The sequence below is a fragment of the Jaculus jaculus genome, chromosome 13 (assembly GCF_020740685.1).
Source record: "Jaculus jaculus isolate mJacJac1 chromosome 13, mJacJac1.mat.Y.cur, whole genome shotgun sequence".
NCBI classification, from domain to species: Eukaryota; Metazoa; Chordata; class Mammalia; order Rodentia; family Dipodidae; genus Jaculus; species Jaculus jaculus.
Genome location: NC_059114.1, coordinates 4,494,611 through 4,514,531, shown reverse-complemented (window position 1 = coordinate 4,514,531; position 19,921 = coordinate 4,494,611). Strand labels below are relative to the sequence as shown.

Genomic DNA, 19,921 nt, shown 5'->3' with positions numbered 1-19,921 from the left:
TCCCAGGAAGCCCGACGCCACTTCCTGCGTGCTGCGACCGTGGGCAGCCGGCACACCTGCGTGGCGCTGACATGGGCGCTGGGGCACAAGCTCAGCCCCGTGCTGGAGCGGCAAGTGCCTCACCCACTGAGCCTTCTCCCCAGCCCCCAGGTAGGTGTTTCTGGTAAAGAGAGTTTTACTTCCTTGAGCTAAAATTCTGGTAACTAAGACTTGATATATGGTAGTCAAGACACACACACAGGGCTGGAGAGATGGCTGAGCGGTTATGTACTTGCCTGTGAAGCCTAAGGACCCTGGTTCAAGGCTCAACTCCCCAGGACACACATAAACCAGATGCACAAGGGGGCACATGCATCTGGAGTCCATTTGCGGTGGTTGGAAGACCTGGTGTGCCCATTCTCTCTCTCTCTCTGTCACTCTCAAATAAATAAACAAAATTTAAACAAACTCTCTCGCGCGTGTGCGCGCGTGTACACACACACACACACACACACACACACACACACACACACGCACACACACAGTTGTATTTTTGAGGCATTCAGTTGACGCATTACCGATGGTGGTGGAAACAATTTTCCAGAGGCAGTGAACATACTATCACGGCACCTGAAGGCGTCCATGTGACTGTCCTGCCGCTTCCAGGAAATGCCATCACCCTGTCCTCTTGCTGCCATCGCGCACTGGCCGGTCTCCCCGACTTGAGCTGTCTGTCCTGAGAAGCGTTACAGTCTCCTCTCTTCCAAAGCGTGCGTGGTGCTCACAAGCGTCCACAACAATGCTCCTCTAACTTTCTCCAAAAACAGTAATGAAATGGGCATCTTGATTTCCTCTGAGGGGTTTGAGGGTATCAAGAACACCTGACTACTTACATGCAGAAGCATAGCTTTTAATTACTGTGTGTGTGTGTGTGTGTGTGTGTGTGTGTGGGTGTAGGTGTGGGTGTGGATATGCATGATATGTGTGATGTACGTGTGTGGGGTATGTGTGTGCCACAGCACACAAGTGAAGGTCTGAGGATAATCTTAGGGTGTTTGTCCTCGCTCTCCACCCTGCTTGTGACAAGTTTTCCCTGCTTATTATTTTGTTTTTATTTTATTTTATTTGTGTGCGCGTGTGTGTGAGAGAGAGAGACAAAGAGAGAAAGAGATAGAGAGAACTGGCACACCGTGGCCTCCAGCCACTGCAAATGGACCCCAGATGTGTGTGCCACTTTGTGTGCAAGCATTCCCTTGTGGGTCTGGAGTACACGGGTTCTGGGGAGTCAAACCTGGGTCCTTGCTTCGCAGGCAAGCACCTTAACCGCCAGGCCATCTCTCCAGCCTTATTTCGGTTTTTGTTTGTGTGCGCTGGCCTAGCTGGCCCCGGAAGCTTTTCTCTGGGCATTGCCTTCCATGGTCACGGGCGCGCTGGGATTGCAGACACATGTACCACTTTGCAGCCGGCTCTGTGTGGGTGCTGGGGAGTCATCTCAGGCCAGCAGGCTTACGAGCAAGCGCCTTTAACTGTGAGCCATCTCCCCAGCCCCTAATCACTGTGAGTGACAGCATTGTGTCAAGAGGCTAAGCATCCCATAAGTACTCATCTCCTCTTCTTCCGCCAGCTCCTTGTAACCTAAGCAGCTCAATGTTTCTTTCATCTGAATTCTCCTCTCACTCCCTGAGCCCAGGGAGCCGTTCACTACCCCTTCCTGAGTGACTGTAGTGGCTTCAAACTGGCCTCCAGAGCCAACACTCATCCTTCCTTCGCACCACAGACATCCAACGCAGTGCGGTCGAACGCTGTTCCCATTCTCATGAGACGCTCTTCACTTGGCTCCACAGCCCTTTAGGAAAACCCCAACCCACTGTTGCTCCTGTCTGGGAGCCCTGTTTCTCCTTTGCATTCCTCATAACGCCTGCACCCCGTGCTGAACCTCTGCCTTTGCCCTCTCTCCCTGCCTCTCACCCCCACTGCAGCCTATGTAGCCCAGGCTGACCTCGAACCTGTGACGATCCTGCCTCAGCTGCCCGAGCGCGGGGGCTATGGGTGTACGTCATCATCGTGCCCGGCCATGAACTGCTGTCTAGGTATCGTCCGTTTATCCTTACTACCCACCGCCCCCTACGCCTGCTCCGTTTTAAAACATGTATTTAGTTATTTTAAGCAGTGAGAGAGAAAAAGAGACAGAGAGAACGGGCTCCCCATGGCCTGCTAGCTGCTGCAAATGAACTCAAGATGCATGCGCCACCCTGTGCGTCTGGCTTTATGTGGGTGCTGGGGAATCGAACACAGGTCCTTAGGTGTGGGTTCCTGGGTCCTTGCTCCGGGGCTGGCCACGTGCCCAACGGTACCCCCAAAGGTGCCCAGGCAACCGGGGTGGGTGAGTGCATGAAAGTAAAAGACTCTTGGTTTATTGTCAGGGAAATGGGCTTATAAGCATCCGAGGGGCCGGGCGTGGTAGCGCTCGCCTTTAATCCCAGCACTTGGGAGGCAGAGGTAGGAGGATCACCGAGAGTTCGAGGCCACCCTAAGACTACATAGCGAATTCTAGGTCAGCCTGAGCCAGAGTGAGATTCTACTTTAAAAAAAAAAAAACCAACAAAAAAAAAAGAAGCATCTGAGGGAGGGGGAGGTCCTAAAGGATTGGGCATACAAGGTCCTTATGGGAACATTCGTTCCAGCACGTAGGCAATGGGGGGGGGGGGGAGGTGATCTAGGGTCGCGGGGGATGGGCTGTGTGAAGGTGCTAACTGATAAGGAGTTTCCTGGGCAACTGGCCAAGGGCAGAGCCCAAGTTCAAGTGTGCCGGGCTTGGAGAGGGAGTGGCATCCTGCAGGCCTGCAGTCCTTAGCCGTGCCTGGCAGCTCAGGCCTGTCTCCTGAAGGCTCCAGCCGGTGCCTGGCAGCGCCCAACACTTAGGCTTTGTGGGCCAAGTGCCTTAACCACTGGACCACCTCTCTAGCCCCACTTACTCCTTTTTTTCTAATTTAATTTAGTTTTTTTTTTTCCTCCTTCTTATTGTAGCTCCCCAGGCTCATCCAGGAGTCAGTCAGTCTCTCGACAGCACCATCCCTGGACGAACCCGGCACACGTCACACTGTGTTGTAGGCAGCCTTCCCTTCCAGAGCTCTTGGGGCAACCCATTTATCTCTAGCTCCACACTTTAGCTCCTCAGTAAATGATAAATCACACATAAGTAAGGAACAGCCCTCACCACAAGATAATGCTTTTTAACCTTAAGCCAACCCTACTTAGGTCAACTTAAAAGATGTGAGAGGCCTGGGAAGATGCCTCAGCAGCTAAGGCGCCTGCCTGCAAAACCTAATGACCTGAGTTCAATTCCCCAGCACCCACATAAAGCCAGGGGCACGAGGTGGCGCATGTGTCTGGACAAGCCCTGGTACACCCATTCTGTCCTTCCCCTCCTTGCAAATAAACAAATAAAAATTTAAATTAAATTAAATTAAATTTTTAAAAAGATGTGAGAATGCTATAAAATGTCGACAACGACATTGAAAGGAAGGAAACCCACCAGAAAAAGACGACATTAAATGACTACACATAGGTAAACACATGGTGAGAGGTGTAGAATAATTTCAAAAGGTTAAGTCCTGTTTGAATCATGAGACGAGTGAGTTCCTAGGAGTCAGATAACTGGTCCCAATAAATGGTGGTAGGACCAGAATGCAAACTCCATGTCAGGAAGTGAAAGGCCATCGTCACATAATTATGATTATAAAAACTTGTCTCAAATGCTTCTTTTATTGTGCAATAAAATCTTGTAAGTACAGATAAGGATCCTCTCTTTGGAAAGTGGCCCACAGTCGCAGCTGGTGTGTGAGCAGTCCCTGCCCTTGTTCCCCACTTCCTGTGTTGAGACACAGAATCGATCTCTGTGACATAGGTGGAAAAGCCTCACAGCCGGGGGCTTGGTCACCTGTCTGACTAGAATCAAATAGACTGTGCCCAGAATCAACAGAATTTCATAAAATCAAAAGTTAAACATATAAAAACTTTACTTAGCCTTAAAATGATAAGATCTAGTCACAGGTGGGGGAAAATGCTTTGGTTCACTGCGGGCGTCACAGTGAGACCTTGTCTCAAAAATAAGGAAATGGTGAGGGCTGGAGAGATGGCTTAGCGGTTAAGCGCTTGCCTGTGAAGTCTAAGGACCCCGGTTCGAGGCTCGATTCCCCAGGACCCACATTAGCCAGATGCACAAGTGGGCGCATGCGTCTGGAGTTCGTTTGCAGTGGCTGGAGGCCCTGGCGCATCCATTCTCTCTCTCTTTCTCTCTGCCTCTTTCTCTCTCTGTCGCTCTCAAATAAAAATAAGAATAAACAAAAAAATTTTTTTTTTAAATAAGGAAATGGTGATTCAAATGTGTGTGCCCACGTTTGTGTGTGTGCGCAGGCGTTGGCGCACAGGCCAGAGGACAACCTCAGGTGTGATGCTCAGGCGCTGTGCACCTTTTTAGAGCCAGGGTCTCTCACTGGCCCAGAGCTCACCAGTTAGGCTAGACGGGCTGGTCAGTGGGCCCGAGATGTCCTCCTGCCCCCGTACCCCCAGTGCTGAGATTATAAGAACACACCATTGCGCCCAGCTTTCACATGAGTTCGAGGATCAAAACCAGGTCCCCGCAACTGTGGGGCAAGAACTTTACTGAGCCACCTCCCCGACCTCAACATTTTAAATTTTGACAAAGTCTACCTTATCAATTCCTTTCTTTTTTACATCGTGCTTTTGCTGCAGCACCTAAGTTGTGCCTAATTCACGGTTCTTTGCATTTTCTGCTACTTGCTTGTCTAAAATGTCTATGGTTTCTACCTCTACATTGACAGCAATGGCCTCGCTCACGCCTTCTTGTACCTGGCCTGAGGTCTGGCGCGAGGATATTATAGAGCGCGCTGGTTTCCTTTTTCTTTCCGGGACTCTAGAGATATGAATATTTGACATTTTGGTATTGTCTCATGAAACTCTATTCCTATTTCTTAAAATATTTTTCTCGTGTTGCTCCTGGGCATGATCACTCCTGTTGGTCTATGTTTGAGTTCACTTCCTCTTTACCTCAATTCCATGGTGCACGTGTAATCTTCTCATGCTTTTGTTGTAGACTGTGTTTTTTTTAGCTATAAACTTTTATGTTATTCTTTTTTTTTTTTTTTTTTTTTGGTTTATTGAGGTAGGGTCTTGCTCTAGCCCAAACCAACTTGGAATTCACTATGTAGTCTCAGGGTGGCCTCAAACTCACAGCGATCCTCGTACCTCGGCTGCCCCGAGTGCTAAGATTATACCCGGCTCCTATTTTATTCTTATTTGTATCTATTACCTCTCTCCTGCACCCTGCCATCTTTGTAGTCAAGAGATTTTGCCATTACTTATCAAAACATGGTTAGTGTTAGGCAAGGAAGGAATGATGGCTGGGTGGTTCCTTGAGGAACGTGATGACCCACTTCCTTGTGTCTCTGTCCCCTCCTGCCATCCTTGGTGACTCCATTTTGCCCTGACTTCTCTGAAGCAGGGTTGTGCTCCAGCCCAGGCTGACCTGACGCTCTGTCCTTGAACTTGCTGCAATCCTCCTACCTCTGCCTCTTTATGCTGGAATGAAAGGCGAGAGCCACCAGGTCCCTCTAGGTTCTAGATGTGGCAGCTGTAACTGGGAGCGGGGTCGCCTCTGCCCCCTCTTTCCATTGCGTTAGGAACAGAGCTAATACAAAGCTGGCAGACACGCCAGGTGCTCAAATGTTGAAAGCAGTCTATCCCAGCTGGCTGAAGGTGCTTCCGTGGGGGGCAGGGGCAGCGTCTGCACAGCTACCCCATCACCTGACCCTCTCCTGAGATCTCCCTACCCTCCAGATGCCAGCTCGTGATCAAAGTCTGTGAGACAGAGAGGTCTGCAGGAACTGGGGCCTCGCTTGCTGGCATCCAGTCTGCTCGGTGCCCATGCCATAACAATGGGCCAGACTCCGCCTCTGCCTCCGGGAAGCTGTGGTTTTATGAGTGTGCTCTCGCTCTTCTGTGCGCAGAAGAGCTTGCGTTTTAACAGGTGTATGGTGAGCACCTGCTCTAGGGCTCCTGGTTTCCTTGTCACATGGGTGCCCCGGGGCCTCTGGCCACAGCAAACAGGCTTCAGATATATGCGCCACTGTGCGCACCTGGCTTTATGTGGGTCCTTGGGAAATCGAACCTGCACTGGCAGGCTTTGCAAGCAAGTGCCCTCAACCACCGAACCATCTCTTCTCTGGTACCTCCTTTTCTTTCTGCTAATTTTATTTATTTATTGTTTTTTTTTTTTCAAGGTAGGGTCTCGCTCTAGCCCAGGCTGACCTGGAATTCACTATGGAGTCTCAGGGTGGCCTCGAACTCATAGCGATCCTCCTACCTCTGCCTCCAGAGTGCTGGGACTAAAGAAGTGCACCACCATGCCTAGCTCCTGAAATTTATTTTTATTTATTTATTTGTGTGTGTGTGTGTGAGAGAGAGAGAGAGAGAGAAAGAGAAAGAGAGGGAAAGAGGCAGATAGAGAGGGAGGGAGTAGGCATGCAGTTCATATAAAGGAACTCCAGACACATGCACCACCTTGTGCATCTGGCTTACGTGGGTCCTGGGGAATGGAACCTGAGACCTTTGGCTTTGCAGGCAAATGCCTTAAGCTCTAAGCCATCTCTCCAGCCCATACGAAAATTTTTAAGTGAGGAAATAAAACAACTAAGCCAGATATGGTAGCTCGTGCCGGGAATCCAGCACTCTGGGAGGCAGAGGGGGGAGTCGTGGTCACTTCCCAATCACACCCTCGCCACATTCACACAGTGCGCTCACAGCCATGTCACTCATGCTGGCAAACGCGACCTGTCCACGTGTTATACCAAAAGTGTAGCCGTACTTGTCAGATGGGTGGGATTCCACAAAGTACCCAGCGAAGGGACAGTAAATCCGGGGCTGCAGGTCCTTCACCAGCTGGGCTTTGTAGTTGAGAAGCTTCCTGCGCTCTGTCCGAATGAACGTGGCCTTCCAGTCCTCTGAAACGACAGGGCAGGCGTTAGGAGGCCCCTGAGCAGCGCGTCCCGGCATCACCCGCGCGGTGTGACCCCCCCACATGAGGTCTCATAACTGAACGTGGGGATCACAAAATAAGTGGCAACTAGTAAAAGGTTTCTGAGCACACAGCGACCAAAACTTGATTCAAAGTCAAATGCATAACGGGTCTGACGTGTTTGGGGCAGCGAGCTCATCCACGCTCCGCAGCGGGAGCTGACTGCAGCCTTGAGCACGGGCCGGGCCGGGGCCAGCGGTCGCAGCATGCGGCCCGCGCTGCCTCAAACAAACACGTGGGCGCAGCCCAGACGACTGCATGTCACGAACGCGGTGTTTCCTGCGCTTACGGAGACAAAGACAACAGTCTCCTGTCATCGTCATGTTAAGAATCAGATTAGTGCATCTGCGGTTTGGATTGTGGAAGAACAGTACCTTCTCAAAAGCTGATTCTTTAAGGGGGCTGGGGAGATGGCACAGTGGTTAGAGGCGCTTGACGGCACGGCCTGCCAGCCCCGGGTTTGACTTCCAGTCCCCGCGCGAAGCCTCGGGGTGTCTTAGCAGTGTAGAGAGGTTCTGCTGTGCCCACGCTCACTCCCTCTCTCTCTCGTAAATAAACAGAAATATTTTTAGAATGCTATTTGAATTACTGCCTTGAATTTTATTTTTTACCAAAAAAAAAAATCATCCACTGAATTTTAGCTTGGGATTAGGATAGGATTTCTGACAGTTTCCGAAATGTCCCTAAAGGTCCGTCTGCCCTGTGTACTGTGCATTTACACAAAGCAGAATCCTCAGCACAGATCATAAACGCAAACCATTACTCAGTTCTGAAGCATTGCGAGTACTCTGTGTTCCACAGTAGTGTACATTCAGCCCAGGTTTCTTTACTTATGCCAAAGTAAATGAGCACATCCATCGCATTAGTGTACAAAACTCCTCCTTACTAAATGGTAAAATTATATGTGCACCATGTATACTGAAGAATTATTTTTAAATAAATTTGTCCATGAATTTTAATTTTTAACATTTATTTATTCATAAGCAGAGATATTTCTTTCTTAAATACTTTAAATATTTTTTAAATATTTATTTATTTATGAGAGAGAGAATGGGCTTGCCAGGGCCTCCAGCCACTGCAACTCCAGATGGACGCATGACTTTGTGCTCCTGGCTTTACGTGGGTATTGGGGAATCGAACTCAGGTCAACCGCCTTAACTGCTGAGCCATCTGTCCATCCCTCTTGATGAATTTTTATATGCCTATATATCTGGGCTTGCATAGAAATTTTCAAGGGGAAAGGTGCCCCCACTGGAGAAAAGTTTAAGAAGCTGATCTAACACACTAACCCTTGCTCAGGAGACAAACAGACTGCTCAAGGTAGAAATAGAAGAAATCTCTCTGTTGTTCCTGGAGATTTTTGGTTTAACACGTTTTAATTATTTACCAAGAACCTGCCACCAGACTAGCCAAATGTCTTCAGCTCTCTCCTTGTCTTTGCATGTTTATTTTTAAAATATTTTATTTTTATTTATCTGTCTATTAGAGAGGGGGGGGTGGGGAAAGAATGGGTACACCAGGGCCTCTAGCCACTGCAAACAAATTCCAGACACATGTGCCACCTTCTGCATCTGGCTTATGTGAGTATTGCAGAATTGAAACCTGTATCCTTAGGCTTTGGAGGCAAGCACCTTAACCACTAAGCCATCTCTCTGACCTGTCATTGTATTTTTAGGGACCTCAGCTGAATACACAGCAGACATGTGCAATAGTGCCTTGCAGGCAAGCACAATTAAATGCACTGTCACTTGTAACTACTAACACTCACAACCATTGCTTTAGTGTGCTGCAAAAGTGAAAGCCTTTCTTTTGGCCTGGTAATTCACCATGACTAAGGTAGCGCTTGTTACACCCAGGACTAAAGTCCTGCCCCAGATCCTGCCCAGCGCTTTATGACTAGAACCCATAAGTGCCTCATAAAGTCAGTCAGTCAGTCTGTTGACTCTCAGGGATGGAAGCATCCCTCACTTTCTCAGGTGGCTCCACACTGTGGGAGGCAATGAATATGGACATATATGGTGAACCTGGGAGGATGGCACAGAGGATAGTGATACTTGCTTGCAAAGCCTGCTGGCCTGGGTTCAGTTCCCCAGTACCATGTAAAGCCAGATGTTATACATCTGGACTCATATGCAACAGCAAGAGATCTTGGCAGGCCCATATTTTCTCTCTCTCTCTCCCTCTCTCTCCCTCTCTCTCTTCATAAGCAAACAAAAAAAAATTTTTCAGGGAGAAAAGCCGTAGACATAGGAGGCTATCTTTTTAAAAGAAAATATTATATTGGGCTGGAGAGATGGCTTAGCAGTTAAGGCATTTGCCTGCAAAGAACGCAGGTTCGATTCCCCAGGACCCACGTTAGCAGATGCACAAGGGGCTGCATGCGTCTGGAGTTTGTATCAGGGCCTCTTGTCACTGCAAACTCCAGACCCATGCACCGCCATGTGTATCTGACTTATGTGCGTACTGGGGAAATCAAAACTGGGTCCTTAGGCTTCACAGGCAAGTACCTTAACTGCTAAGCCATCTCTCTAACCCCAAGGAGGCTATCTTTATCCTGCAAATTAAGTGCTTTTGGCCACATTGTCACGGATTGCCTACCAAACATAATCGTTTACTAATTGGAATATTAAGTACTTACGAATTTAGCATTCTGGATACCAAAATAAATGAACTGAGCTGAAGAGATTGCTCAGTGGTTAAAGCGCTTGCCTGCAAAGCCAAAGGACCCAGATTTGACTCCCCAGAACCCATCTAGGCCAAATGCGCAAGGTGGTGCATGTGTCTGGAGTTCATTTGCAACAGCTGGAGGCCTTGGCATGCCCACTCTCTTTCTATCTGCTTCTTTCTCTCATAAATAAATAAAAATAAAATATATTTTTAAAAAAAAAAAAGCAAGAGGGGCTGAAGAGATGGCTTAGAGATTAAGGTGTTTGCCTGCCAAGCCAAAGGGTCAAGGTTTGATTCGCCTGAACCCACGTTAGCCAGATGCACAAAGGGGCGCATGGGTCTGGCGTTCTTTGCAGTGGCTGGAGGCCCTGGTGCGTCCTTTCTATTTGTCTCTTTCTCTCTCTCTCTCTCTCAAATAAATAAAACAAGTAAAAAAGAAAAAGAAATGAACTTCCATCAATACACACTTTCCTCATGCCTTTGGACTCCTGCGTGGGACTCCACACCTTAAAGGGCATCGTCTGGCCGGACCACCCCTGTGAGCACCCCACAGGAGGTGCCCATGTTGCACGGACGCACTCCATTCTCACCTCCTTCCAAGAGCACTGGAGCCGGAGTTGCCGTCTCCCACCCCCCTCATCCCTCCTCATGGTCCCGACTGTGAGTCATAGTTCTTCTGTCCTAAGGAGCTTCCTGACCCTGGTTCTCCTTCACACTGTCATCCCATGATGAGCTGGAAATTTATGTTTGTAGTGACTGTGTCATAACTAGCATGTAACTATGTAAGAACTAACTAAAAATTATGTTAATGATTATTATGTGATAACCGATACTGAATATGTAATAACTATGTAATGCCAATATGTTAATCATGGTTGCTAGAGGTAATTTTAATTTATTTTCTATGCGATAACTAAACACCAGCCTGGGTTCCCTCTATGACTATAGCTTCTTGTGAGCAGGACCTGTGCATCAATTATCTTTTTGTTTCTTCTCACCGTATCATCAAGGTAAAGCGCCCCATGGTTAGCATCGATGGACATAAACTATTACCAGTGAATTTTCCTCCGCTGAAAGTCATTGGGAAGCCCGATGCCCCTCCAGCAAAATCACTCATCATTAGGGCGACTTTCCCAGGCAGCCTTCCCCCGTTGGGTCGGGTGCAGTCCACCGTGTTGAGTATCTTATGACCTGCGGAGACACAAAGTGGAGTCGGGGCCTGTGCAGGAACATTCTCGCTGCTGGGATAAAACCCCCGGCCTGAAGCAGCTTATGGGAGGAAAGGGTTTGTGGCCGGCTCACGGGGTCTAGGGGAAGTCTCCCCGTGACAAGCAAGGCAGGGCAGGAGAGACAGCAGAGCATCGTGTCGCCAGGGCGACGGGCGGCAGGCAGGAAGGCGACAGAGTAAGCTCTGAACAGCCAGCTGGGCTGCTCCAGGGTCGCGGTACGCGTCGCTGGCAGGAATCACCTGACCAAGAGCAGTTTGTGGGAGGAAAGCATTTATTTTGCCTAACAGACTTGAGGGGGAAGCTCCATGATGGCAGGGGACAACGGTGGCATGGGCAGAGGGTGGACATCTCCTCCTGACCAACACCAGGTGGACAACAGCAGCAGGAGAGTGTGCCGGACACTAGCCAAGGGGAGCTGGCTGTGACACCCACAAGCCCGCCCCCAATAATACACGGCCCCCACGAGGCTTCAATTCCAAATTGCCATCAGCCGGGCACCTAGTGTCCAGAACACCTAAGTTTATGGGGAGACACCTGAACCCAACCAGCACATCTAGCAAGCCTCGGGCCACTGCCAGGGATGCCCCTCCTCCACCAAGGCTCCACTGCCCCAAGGAACCACCCACTGGGGCACCAAGTACGAGGCTGCATCCCAAGCCCATGAAGCTCTGGGGACATTTCATGTACAAACCTCCCCCAAGCCAATCCATGTTTCCAATACACTCTGCATGATCTCAGTTATTTGATTACAGAAGAAAGGGTTATGTCCAAGGGGACAAAACAAGACGTCAAAATCTAAAGTCATAGATGCCAAATTCTGAATTTTCAAGGGAATGAGTTCGTTCCATCGACTGGGTGGATTCTGGAAGACTTGTGAAGGTCATTAGCCTAATTCCACTGTGGATGACAGAGTGGGTTTTTTTTTTCCTTTTTTCTTTTTTTTTTTTTTTTAACATTTCCTGGCTTGGGCCTGAGGAATTCAGATCAATTTAGATAGTGTTATCTTTTGCAAATTCTATGTAGCATTCACACTCAAGTGATTATTGGAGGGGTAAGGCCATGCTTCATGCTGATGAAACTACCTCATGATGGTTGTTTTTGAAGGGGGCGGGGGCTTTAGGGAGGGTCTCACTCTAGCTCAAGCCAACCTGGAATTCAATCTCTGGGTGGCCCGGAATTCATGACCATCCTCTTACCTCTGCCTCAAGAGTGCTGGGATTGAAGGCATGCACCACCATCACTCCCAGCTGGTGATGGCTTTTTAAAAAATATTGTTCTGAGTTTGGAGGTCTCATGTAGCCCAGGCTAGCTTTGAGCTCACTATATAGTCACAAATGACCTTGAGCCATCAATCCTCTTGTCTAGGATTCCAGGTGTATGCCACTATACCTAGAAATCTGACAATGATCTTAGATGCAGTGAACTCATGGCATTTATTTAATAGGGTTTTAAAGGCGTGACTAGAGGTGAACTATGAAACATTGCTTGCCTCATGCAGAAAGCTTTACCTATAACGACACACACCTGCTTTTTGGTACATTGTCGTCTGGAAAAACTATCTAAGAGGGTGCTCATTGCCCTAAGGTGAGGGCATAGCACCCTATCTTCTCAGAAAGGGAAGCTGGAAGAAAGTGAACTCAGGATGGGATGGCGGGTGTCGCCCATCACCCCGCCCTGCCCAGCAAGCTCGTTGTTGTTCACGTGGGTGAGGAGGAGGGCGGGTACCTTTGTACTCCACAATGATGCAAGTGTCCATCTCGGGGTGAACGCCGTCCATCAGGATCATAAACCGCAGATTTTTGTCTACCTGCAAAGCAGCAACAAGACCAACAGAAGAGAGGTCAGCGTTTGGCTTAATACAATACTTGAAAAGGTTGTCATTCCTGGAAAGACTGTCCAATCAGAACTTACATTTGAAAAAAAAAAGAAAAAAAGAAAGTAAGTTCCCTACTGGAACCAGGTTAATCAGCCTGTTCATCAGATTATAGGACTTGAAAATGTAAAGAAAACCATCCTTTACCCAGGCCAGTTGTGCCTCCATAAAAAAAAAATTAAATGAAGGGCTGGGTGTGGTGGCACACGCCTTTAATCCCAGCACTTGGGAGGCAGAGGCAGGAGGATCGCTGTGAGTTCAGTGCCAGCCTGGGGGGACAGAGTGAATTCCAGGCCAGCTTTGGTTAGAGCCAGACCCTACCTCAAAAAAACCAAAAAGAAAAAAAATAATCTGTACTTTGGGGCTGAAGAAATTGCTCAGCAGTTAAGGTGCTTGCCTGCAAAGCCTAACAACCTGGGTTCGATTCCCCAGTACCCATGTAAAGCCAGATGCACAAAGTGGTGCATGCATCTGGACCTCATTTGTAGGGGCTGGAGGCCCTGGCATGCTCATTCTCTCTTTTCCTATCTTTTTCTCTTCTCTCTACCTCCCTCTGCTTGAAAATAAATAAGCACAATAAAAAATTTTAAGGTCGGGCTGGAGAGATGGCTTAGCAGTTAAGTGCTTGCCTGTGAAGCCTAAGGACCCCGGTTCGAGGCTTGGTTCCCCAGGTCCCACGTTAGCCAGATGCACAAGGGGGCGCACGCGTCTGGAATTTGTTTACAGTGGCTGGAAGCCCTGGCGCGCCCATTTGCTCTCTCTCCCTCAACCTGTCTTTCTTTCTGTGTCTGTCGCTCTCAAATAAATAAATAAATAATGAACAAAAAAATAAAAAATAAAAAATAAAAATGTAAGGTTAAATAAAGGTTGTGTTTTCCAGGTAAGATATCTGGGCAACACTGGTCATACCCCCGCTTAATCTCCGGTTGACTGTGTCATGTAACATTCACCTCAGAAAGCGTGACAGAGGCGGGGGAGCTGACGGCTCAGTGCGCCCAGGTGTTGGCTGGGCAAGTGTGACCCCCACGACTTGGGACTCTCCAGAACCCGTGTAAAAGCCGGACGCAGTAGAAGACACGCGTTTGTAATCCGGCCCCTATGCACTGATAAGAGGGCCGGGGACAGGAAGGCCCTGCGCACAGTGACCCAGAGACCCCGCCTCAGTGGGGGAGGTGAGGACTGGGACCAGGGTTTCCCTCGAATTTCCACACACACTTACACTGCGGCACGCAGGTGCACACACTCACTCACCAACAAACCCGCACTGCGCCCACCCCCACCCCCGCCCCCACGTGTGCACTAATGATGACAGCAGGGGACACGTCACCAGAGAGAAGACATCGCTGACCTGCTGCCAAATCCCAAAGGGCACCACATTGACATTAGTTAACTGGACGCCACTCTGTCCCAGACGCCAAAACACGGGTCTTTCGGTGTCACCCACATAAATGGGAACGTCTGGTCTTTTCTCAGAAAGCTTCTTCAGGGTGGGGTAACTAGGTCGGAAAGGTGGGAAAGTTGAAAGATGGAAAATCAGGATTTTGCCAACGTGTTTGACCACAAAGCGAGAGATTGAAAAGCAGGTTCCCCCCCTCCCCCCACCGAGTGAGCTTCTGCTGCTGAACGTCTGTAGCATCCAGGAGACGTCTCCTCATTGCTAGAACATACCGTGCGTTGGAGCGCACACCAGCCAGGTGTGCGAGCCCCGTGCTCTGAACAAAGTCGCCGAGAGAGCAATCCTCAGCAGTCAGAACCCCGTGTGTGTATGGTGAGGGGTCAAGGTGGCAGGATGCTTTCCTCCCCCAAACAAAGGAATCAAAAACTGCAGGAATCGTCTAACTTGCCTTTACTCTCCCAGTTCAGCAAGTAAATCTGCTATCGCAAAAGCATTTCAGGGGCTGGAGAGATGGCTTAGCGGTTAAGTGCTTGCCTGTGAAGCCTAAGGACCCCGGTTCGAGGCTCGGTTCCCCAGGTCCCACGTTAGCCAGATGCACAAGGGGGCGCACGCGTCTGGAGTTCGTTTGCAGAGGCTGGAAGCCCTGGCGCGCCCATTCTCTCTCTCTCCCTCTATCTGTCTTTCTCTCTGTGTCTGTTGCTCTCAAATAAATAAATTAATTAAAAAAAAAAAAAGCATTTCAGACCTAGGATAGATTACCCAATAAAGTAACGCTGCGAGACACACATGTCCGTGAGCCGTGTGCCTCCTCCTCCCAAGGGCCAGCTCCTGTTAAAGAGGGGAGGGCAGGGAGAGGCCCGCAGCTCAGCGCCTGTTCTCACAGGTGGACGCTGGCTGCTCATGTTGCTTGGCCTCCTATAGACCCAAGTTCCAAGTGACAGAGCCAGACAGTAAAAATTTAATGGAGGAGGGCTGGAGAGATAGCTTAGCAGTTAAGGCGTTTGCCTGCAAAGCCAAAGGACCCAGGTTCGATTCCTCAGGACCCATGTAAGCCAGATGCACAAAGGGGTGCATTCATCAGGAGTTCATTTGCAGTGGTTGGAGGCCCTGGCATGCCCATTCTCTCACTCTCTTTCCCTCTTTCTCTGTCAAATAAATAAATAAAAATAATTTTAAAAATTTAATGGAGGAAAAAAAAATTCAACATCCTCATAATCCCAGCTGAGTATAAAACCAATCAGCCTAGTATTTTTGAGGGCTTACATACATGAAGTTGGCTTTTTTTTTTTTCCTTTGGCTTTTTGAGGTAGGGTCTCACTCTAGCTCAGCTGACCTGAAATTTACTATGTAATCTCAGGGTGGCCTTGAATTCACAGTGATCCTCCTACCTCGGCCTCCCAAGTGCTGGGATTAAAGGCATGCACCACCACGCCCAACCTGGCTTTCATATCTTTTAAAAAATATTTATTTATTTTCAAGCAGAGAGAGAGAATGGACAGGCCAGGGCCTCCAGTGGCTGCAAACAGACTCTAGATACATGGGCTACTTTGTGCATCTGGCTTACGTGGGTTCTGGGGAATCAAACCTGAGTCCTTTGGCTTCACAAGCAAGTGCCTTAACTGCTAAGCCATCCTTCCAGCACTATGGTAGAAAGGATTTTTAATTAATTAATTTAATTAATGGGTATCTTAGAAAGATGAAGAAATTGACTGGACGTGGTGGCGCACGCCTTTAATCCCAGCACTGGGGAGGCAGAGGTAGGAGGATCACTGAGATCAAGGCCAGCCTAGGACTCCAGAGTGAGTTTTAGGTCAGCCTGGGCTAGAGTAAGACCTTACCTCAAAATGTAAAATTTAAAAAAAAGGAATGAAAGAAAGATAAAGAAAATAGTTAGGTATCTAATATTCTCTAAACATGTTCATCTGCCAGATATTTTAACTTTTTTTTGTTGTTGGTTTTTGTGGTAGGGTCTCACTCTGGCCCAGGCTGATCTGGAATTCACTATGTAGTCTCAGGGTGGCCTTGAACTCATGGCGATCCTCCTATCTCTGCCTCCCAAGTGGTGAGATTAAAGGTGTACGCCACCATGCCTGGCTTATTTTTACATATTCTACTTGATATATTTTTTTAAAAAATTATTTTTATTTGTTTGTTAGAGACAGAGAGAGGGAGAGTGTGTGTGTGAGAATGGGTGTGCCAGGGCCTCTAGCCACTGCAAATGAACTCCAGACGCATGCACCACCATGTGCATCTGGCTTACGTGGGACCTGGAGAATCGAACTGAAGTCCTTAGGCTTCACAGGCATGTGCCTTAACTGCTAGGCCATCTCTCCAGGCCCTTCCTTGATATTTTTGTTGTTGCTGTTTATTCTTTTGAGATAGGGTCTCACTCTACAGCCCAGGCTGGCCTTGAACTCACAGAAATTCTCCTGCCTCAGCCCTCCTTCCCTAAGTGTTACAATTACCTGCATGAGCCTGTATACCCAGCTTGTATTTGATTTTTACAAATAGCTCTGATGAGAACATATTCCTAAACACTTAACTAATGCCAAAAGTAAACTGGGACTCAAATTTGGGTTTTCTGATTCCAAACCCAGAGCTGCTCCCATTGGCAGATGTTTTCTGGCTTTGACAAATCTACTCTCTGTTATAAGAATCACACTAGCAGCCAGGTGGGATGGCACACACTTGGAACCTTAGATTTGTGGGGCAGAGGCAGGAAGATCGTGAGTGTGAGACTGGCTTGGGCTATGTAGCAAGACCCTGTCACACCCAAACACACACACATTCTCAGACTAGCACACGGAGTATAAGCTCATGTGAAATGAGCCATGTAGCCATATGAGGAATATGAACAAAATCAACATGTTTGCACTTATCAAACTCTTCTGATATTCACATTCTAATACTGTTAAGAGCTTTCCAAAATAAGTGGGACCTGGTGTGGGGAAGGCAGGAGGTTTTCTCCTCCAAAACAAAAGATTTGGGTTGGAGAGATCACTTAGCAGTTAAGGTGCTTGCCTGTGAAGCCTAAAGGTCCAGCTTTGGCTCCCCAGAACCCACATAAGCCAGACACACAAGGTCACACATGCGCACACGTCTGAAGTTTGAATGCAGTGGCTAGAGGCCCTAGTGAGCCAATTCTCTCTCTCTCTCTCTCTCCCTCCCTCATAAAAACTAAAATTAAATTAAATGAAGAAAAATGAAAGCTTCAAACACTGCAGGATTCATTTAATGTTAGTTCATCAACTAACCCGTGCATCACAAAATTAAGATAAATTACTGGAAAAAGATACTTACTGCTTTGTGATTATTTTAAAGAAAGGTTTATTTTTAAAAATATATTTATCTACTTATTTGCAAGCCAAGAGAGATAGAAGAGAGACAGACAGAGAGAATGGCTACTCCAGAGCTGGGTGCACCAGAACCTTAAACCACTGTGAACGAACTCCAGATGCATGTGCCACTTTATGCATCTGACCTTACGTGGGTCCTGGGAACCTACCTGAGTCATTAGGGTCTGCAGGCAAGCGTCTGAGGTGCAGAACCATCTCTCTGACCCTGTTTTGTGGTTTTCTCACTGCTAACAATTTTTTGTGTGTGGGTGTGTGCTTGTGGTGTGTATGCAGGTTCATACGTGCGTGGAGTTGCGCATGGGGTGTGTACCTGTGGTGTGTGTGCAGGCTCATACGTGCGTGGAGGTGCCCATGTGCACATGTGCTCGCTGTGGCCAGAGGCTGATATTGGGTGTTTTCCTCAGTCATTCTCCTCCTTACTGTTTTGTGACAGGGTCTCTTGCTAAACCTGGATATCACAGATTTTCCTTGACCAGCTAGCCACCAAGTCCCGGGATCCTCCTGTCTCTGCCTCCCCGGGGCTGGGATTATAGGCCTGCGTTACCATGCCCGGCTTTTTACGTGGCTGCTGGAGACCCAAACTCGGGTTCGGATGCTTGTGTGGCCAGCGCTTGACTGATGGTCTTTCCAGCCTCTGATGATCGGCCTCTACTCCACCTATCACAATACTGAATTTGGACTCTAAATTCAAGTTTCTTTCAATAAGCATTATTCACTAAAGCACATTGACCTTTCCCTTGTTTTTTTAAAATTAGTGATGTATGTATTATTTGCACAGAGAAATAGAAAATGAGTGCACAAGGGGCTCCTGCCACTGTAAGTGAACTCCAGACACATGCATCACTTTGTACATCTGGCTTTATGTGGGTACTGGGGACTCAAACCTGGGCAGCAGGCTTTGCATGTAAATACCTTTAACCACTGTGCCATCTCTCCAATATTCCCTCGTTCTTATAATTCAGGGAAACTTCCGATAGCAGGATTGAGGACAATGGTTCTCAGTGGATGTTAGCTGACTAAGAAAGAGTTAAACACTCAAAGTCTCTCAAAGAAATGAAGTCAAAGGAATAAAAGTGACAAGCTCAGCAACATTTTGGTGGTAAACTCTCAGAAACCCATTCTGCAATCCTGCTATTGAAAATGTGTTTGGTGTTCACACTTTGACCACACGAGCCCCAGAAACTAACCCTAAATTGGGCTGTCAGGTCAGTTGTTAAAGAGTGACGTGATTAAAGGGCATTAGCAGTCCTTACCCCACTCCCGTTCTACCCACTTTCACTGTCTCTTGTCGGGACTTGAGACAATTGCATCTTATGATACCATAGAGCCATCATGTCAATTTTGGATAGCCAGCTATACAAAGTTACTAGTATACTTTCTGGTTACAATGCAAGAACACAAGGGGCTGAAAGGTGAGCATGGTGCTTCTGCTTGCTTGTCTGAGATTGAGGTAAGGACTCTGTTAGGAGGTCATGATCAACCAACATGTCTGTTATAGGTAATTTGTTACTAAATCAGTTAATTAAAATTTAATCCACCTCCTTTATAAAATAATAAATCAGACTATATCAGGGCATGGCATGGCCTGCACACCTTCACAGTACTGAGCCCATCAACGTGCTGTCCTGGTTAATGGAAGAAGGCATGAGGCTCCCGATCCCACCTGGAGGACGTATAGGGAGTTAATGTGACTGGAATTGAACCTGGATCCTTAAGCTTTGCAGGCAAGTGCCTTACCCGCTAAGCCATCTCTCCAGACTCCCACACACACACTTAAAAACACACACACACACAAAAAAAACAAACTGTGGGGCTAGAGAGATGACTTAGCAGTTAAGGCATTTGTCTGTGAAGCCTAAGGATCAAGGTTCGATTCCTCAGGACCCACATAAACCAGATGTACAAGGGGGTGCATGTGTCTAGAGTTTGTGGGCGGTGGCTAGAGGCCCTGGCACACCCATTCTCTCCCCCTCCCCTGCCTCTCTCTGTCTCTTTCTCTCTCAAATAAATAAATTAAATTTAGAAAAAGACAATGAAGGACTAAAGCAGAGGAGGGACTAGCTGGGAAGAGAAGGGGCTCCGTGACGGGGACAGGAGATAAGAGAGGGTAATGGGAGGGGATTATGATCAAAACACATCATATACACGTATAAAATTGTCAATAGGGCTGGAGAGATGGCTTAGCAGTTAAGCGCTTGCCTGTGAAGCTCAGGACCCCAATTTGAGGGTCGATTCCCCAGGACCACGTTAGCCAGATGCACAAGGGGGCGCACGCGTCTGGAGTTCGTTTGCAGAGGCTGGAAGCCCTGGCGCGCCTCTCTCTCT

General features: G+C 48.1%; 1 protein-coding gene across 4 annotated transcripts in view; it reads right to left on the bottom strand.

The window, feature by feature from the left end:
* LOC101605572 (cytidine monophosphate-N-acetylneuraminic acid hydroxylase) overlaps window positions 1-19,921 on the bottom strand; it is a 79,132-nt gene that overhangs the window by 40,157 nt on the left and 19,054 nt on the right. For all 4 annotated transcript variants that reach the window (XM_045132598.1, XM_045132597.1, XM_045132599.1 and 1 more), the window contains 4 exons: window positions 14,193-14,340; window positions 12,697-12,778; window positions 10,796-10,933; window positions 6,866-7,001 (listed from right to left, as the gene is read on the bottom strand). In XM_045132598.1, the coding sequence (XP_044988533.1) occupies window positions 6,866-7,001; window positions 10,796-10,933; window positions 12,697-12,778; window positions 14,193-14,340 (504 nt within the window). The remainder of the gene's footprint in view (window positions 1-6,865; window positions 7,002-10,795; window positions 10,934-12,696; window positions 12,779-14,192; window positions 14,341-19,921) is intronic.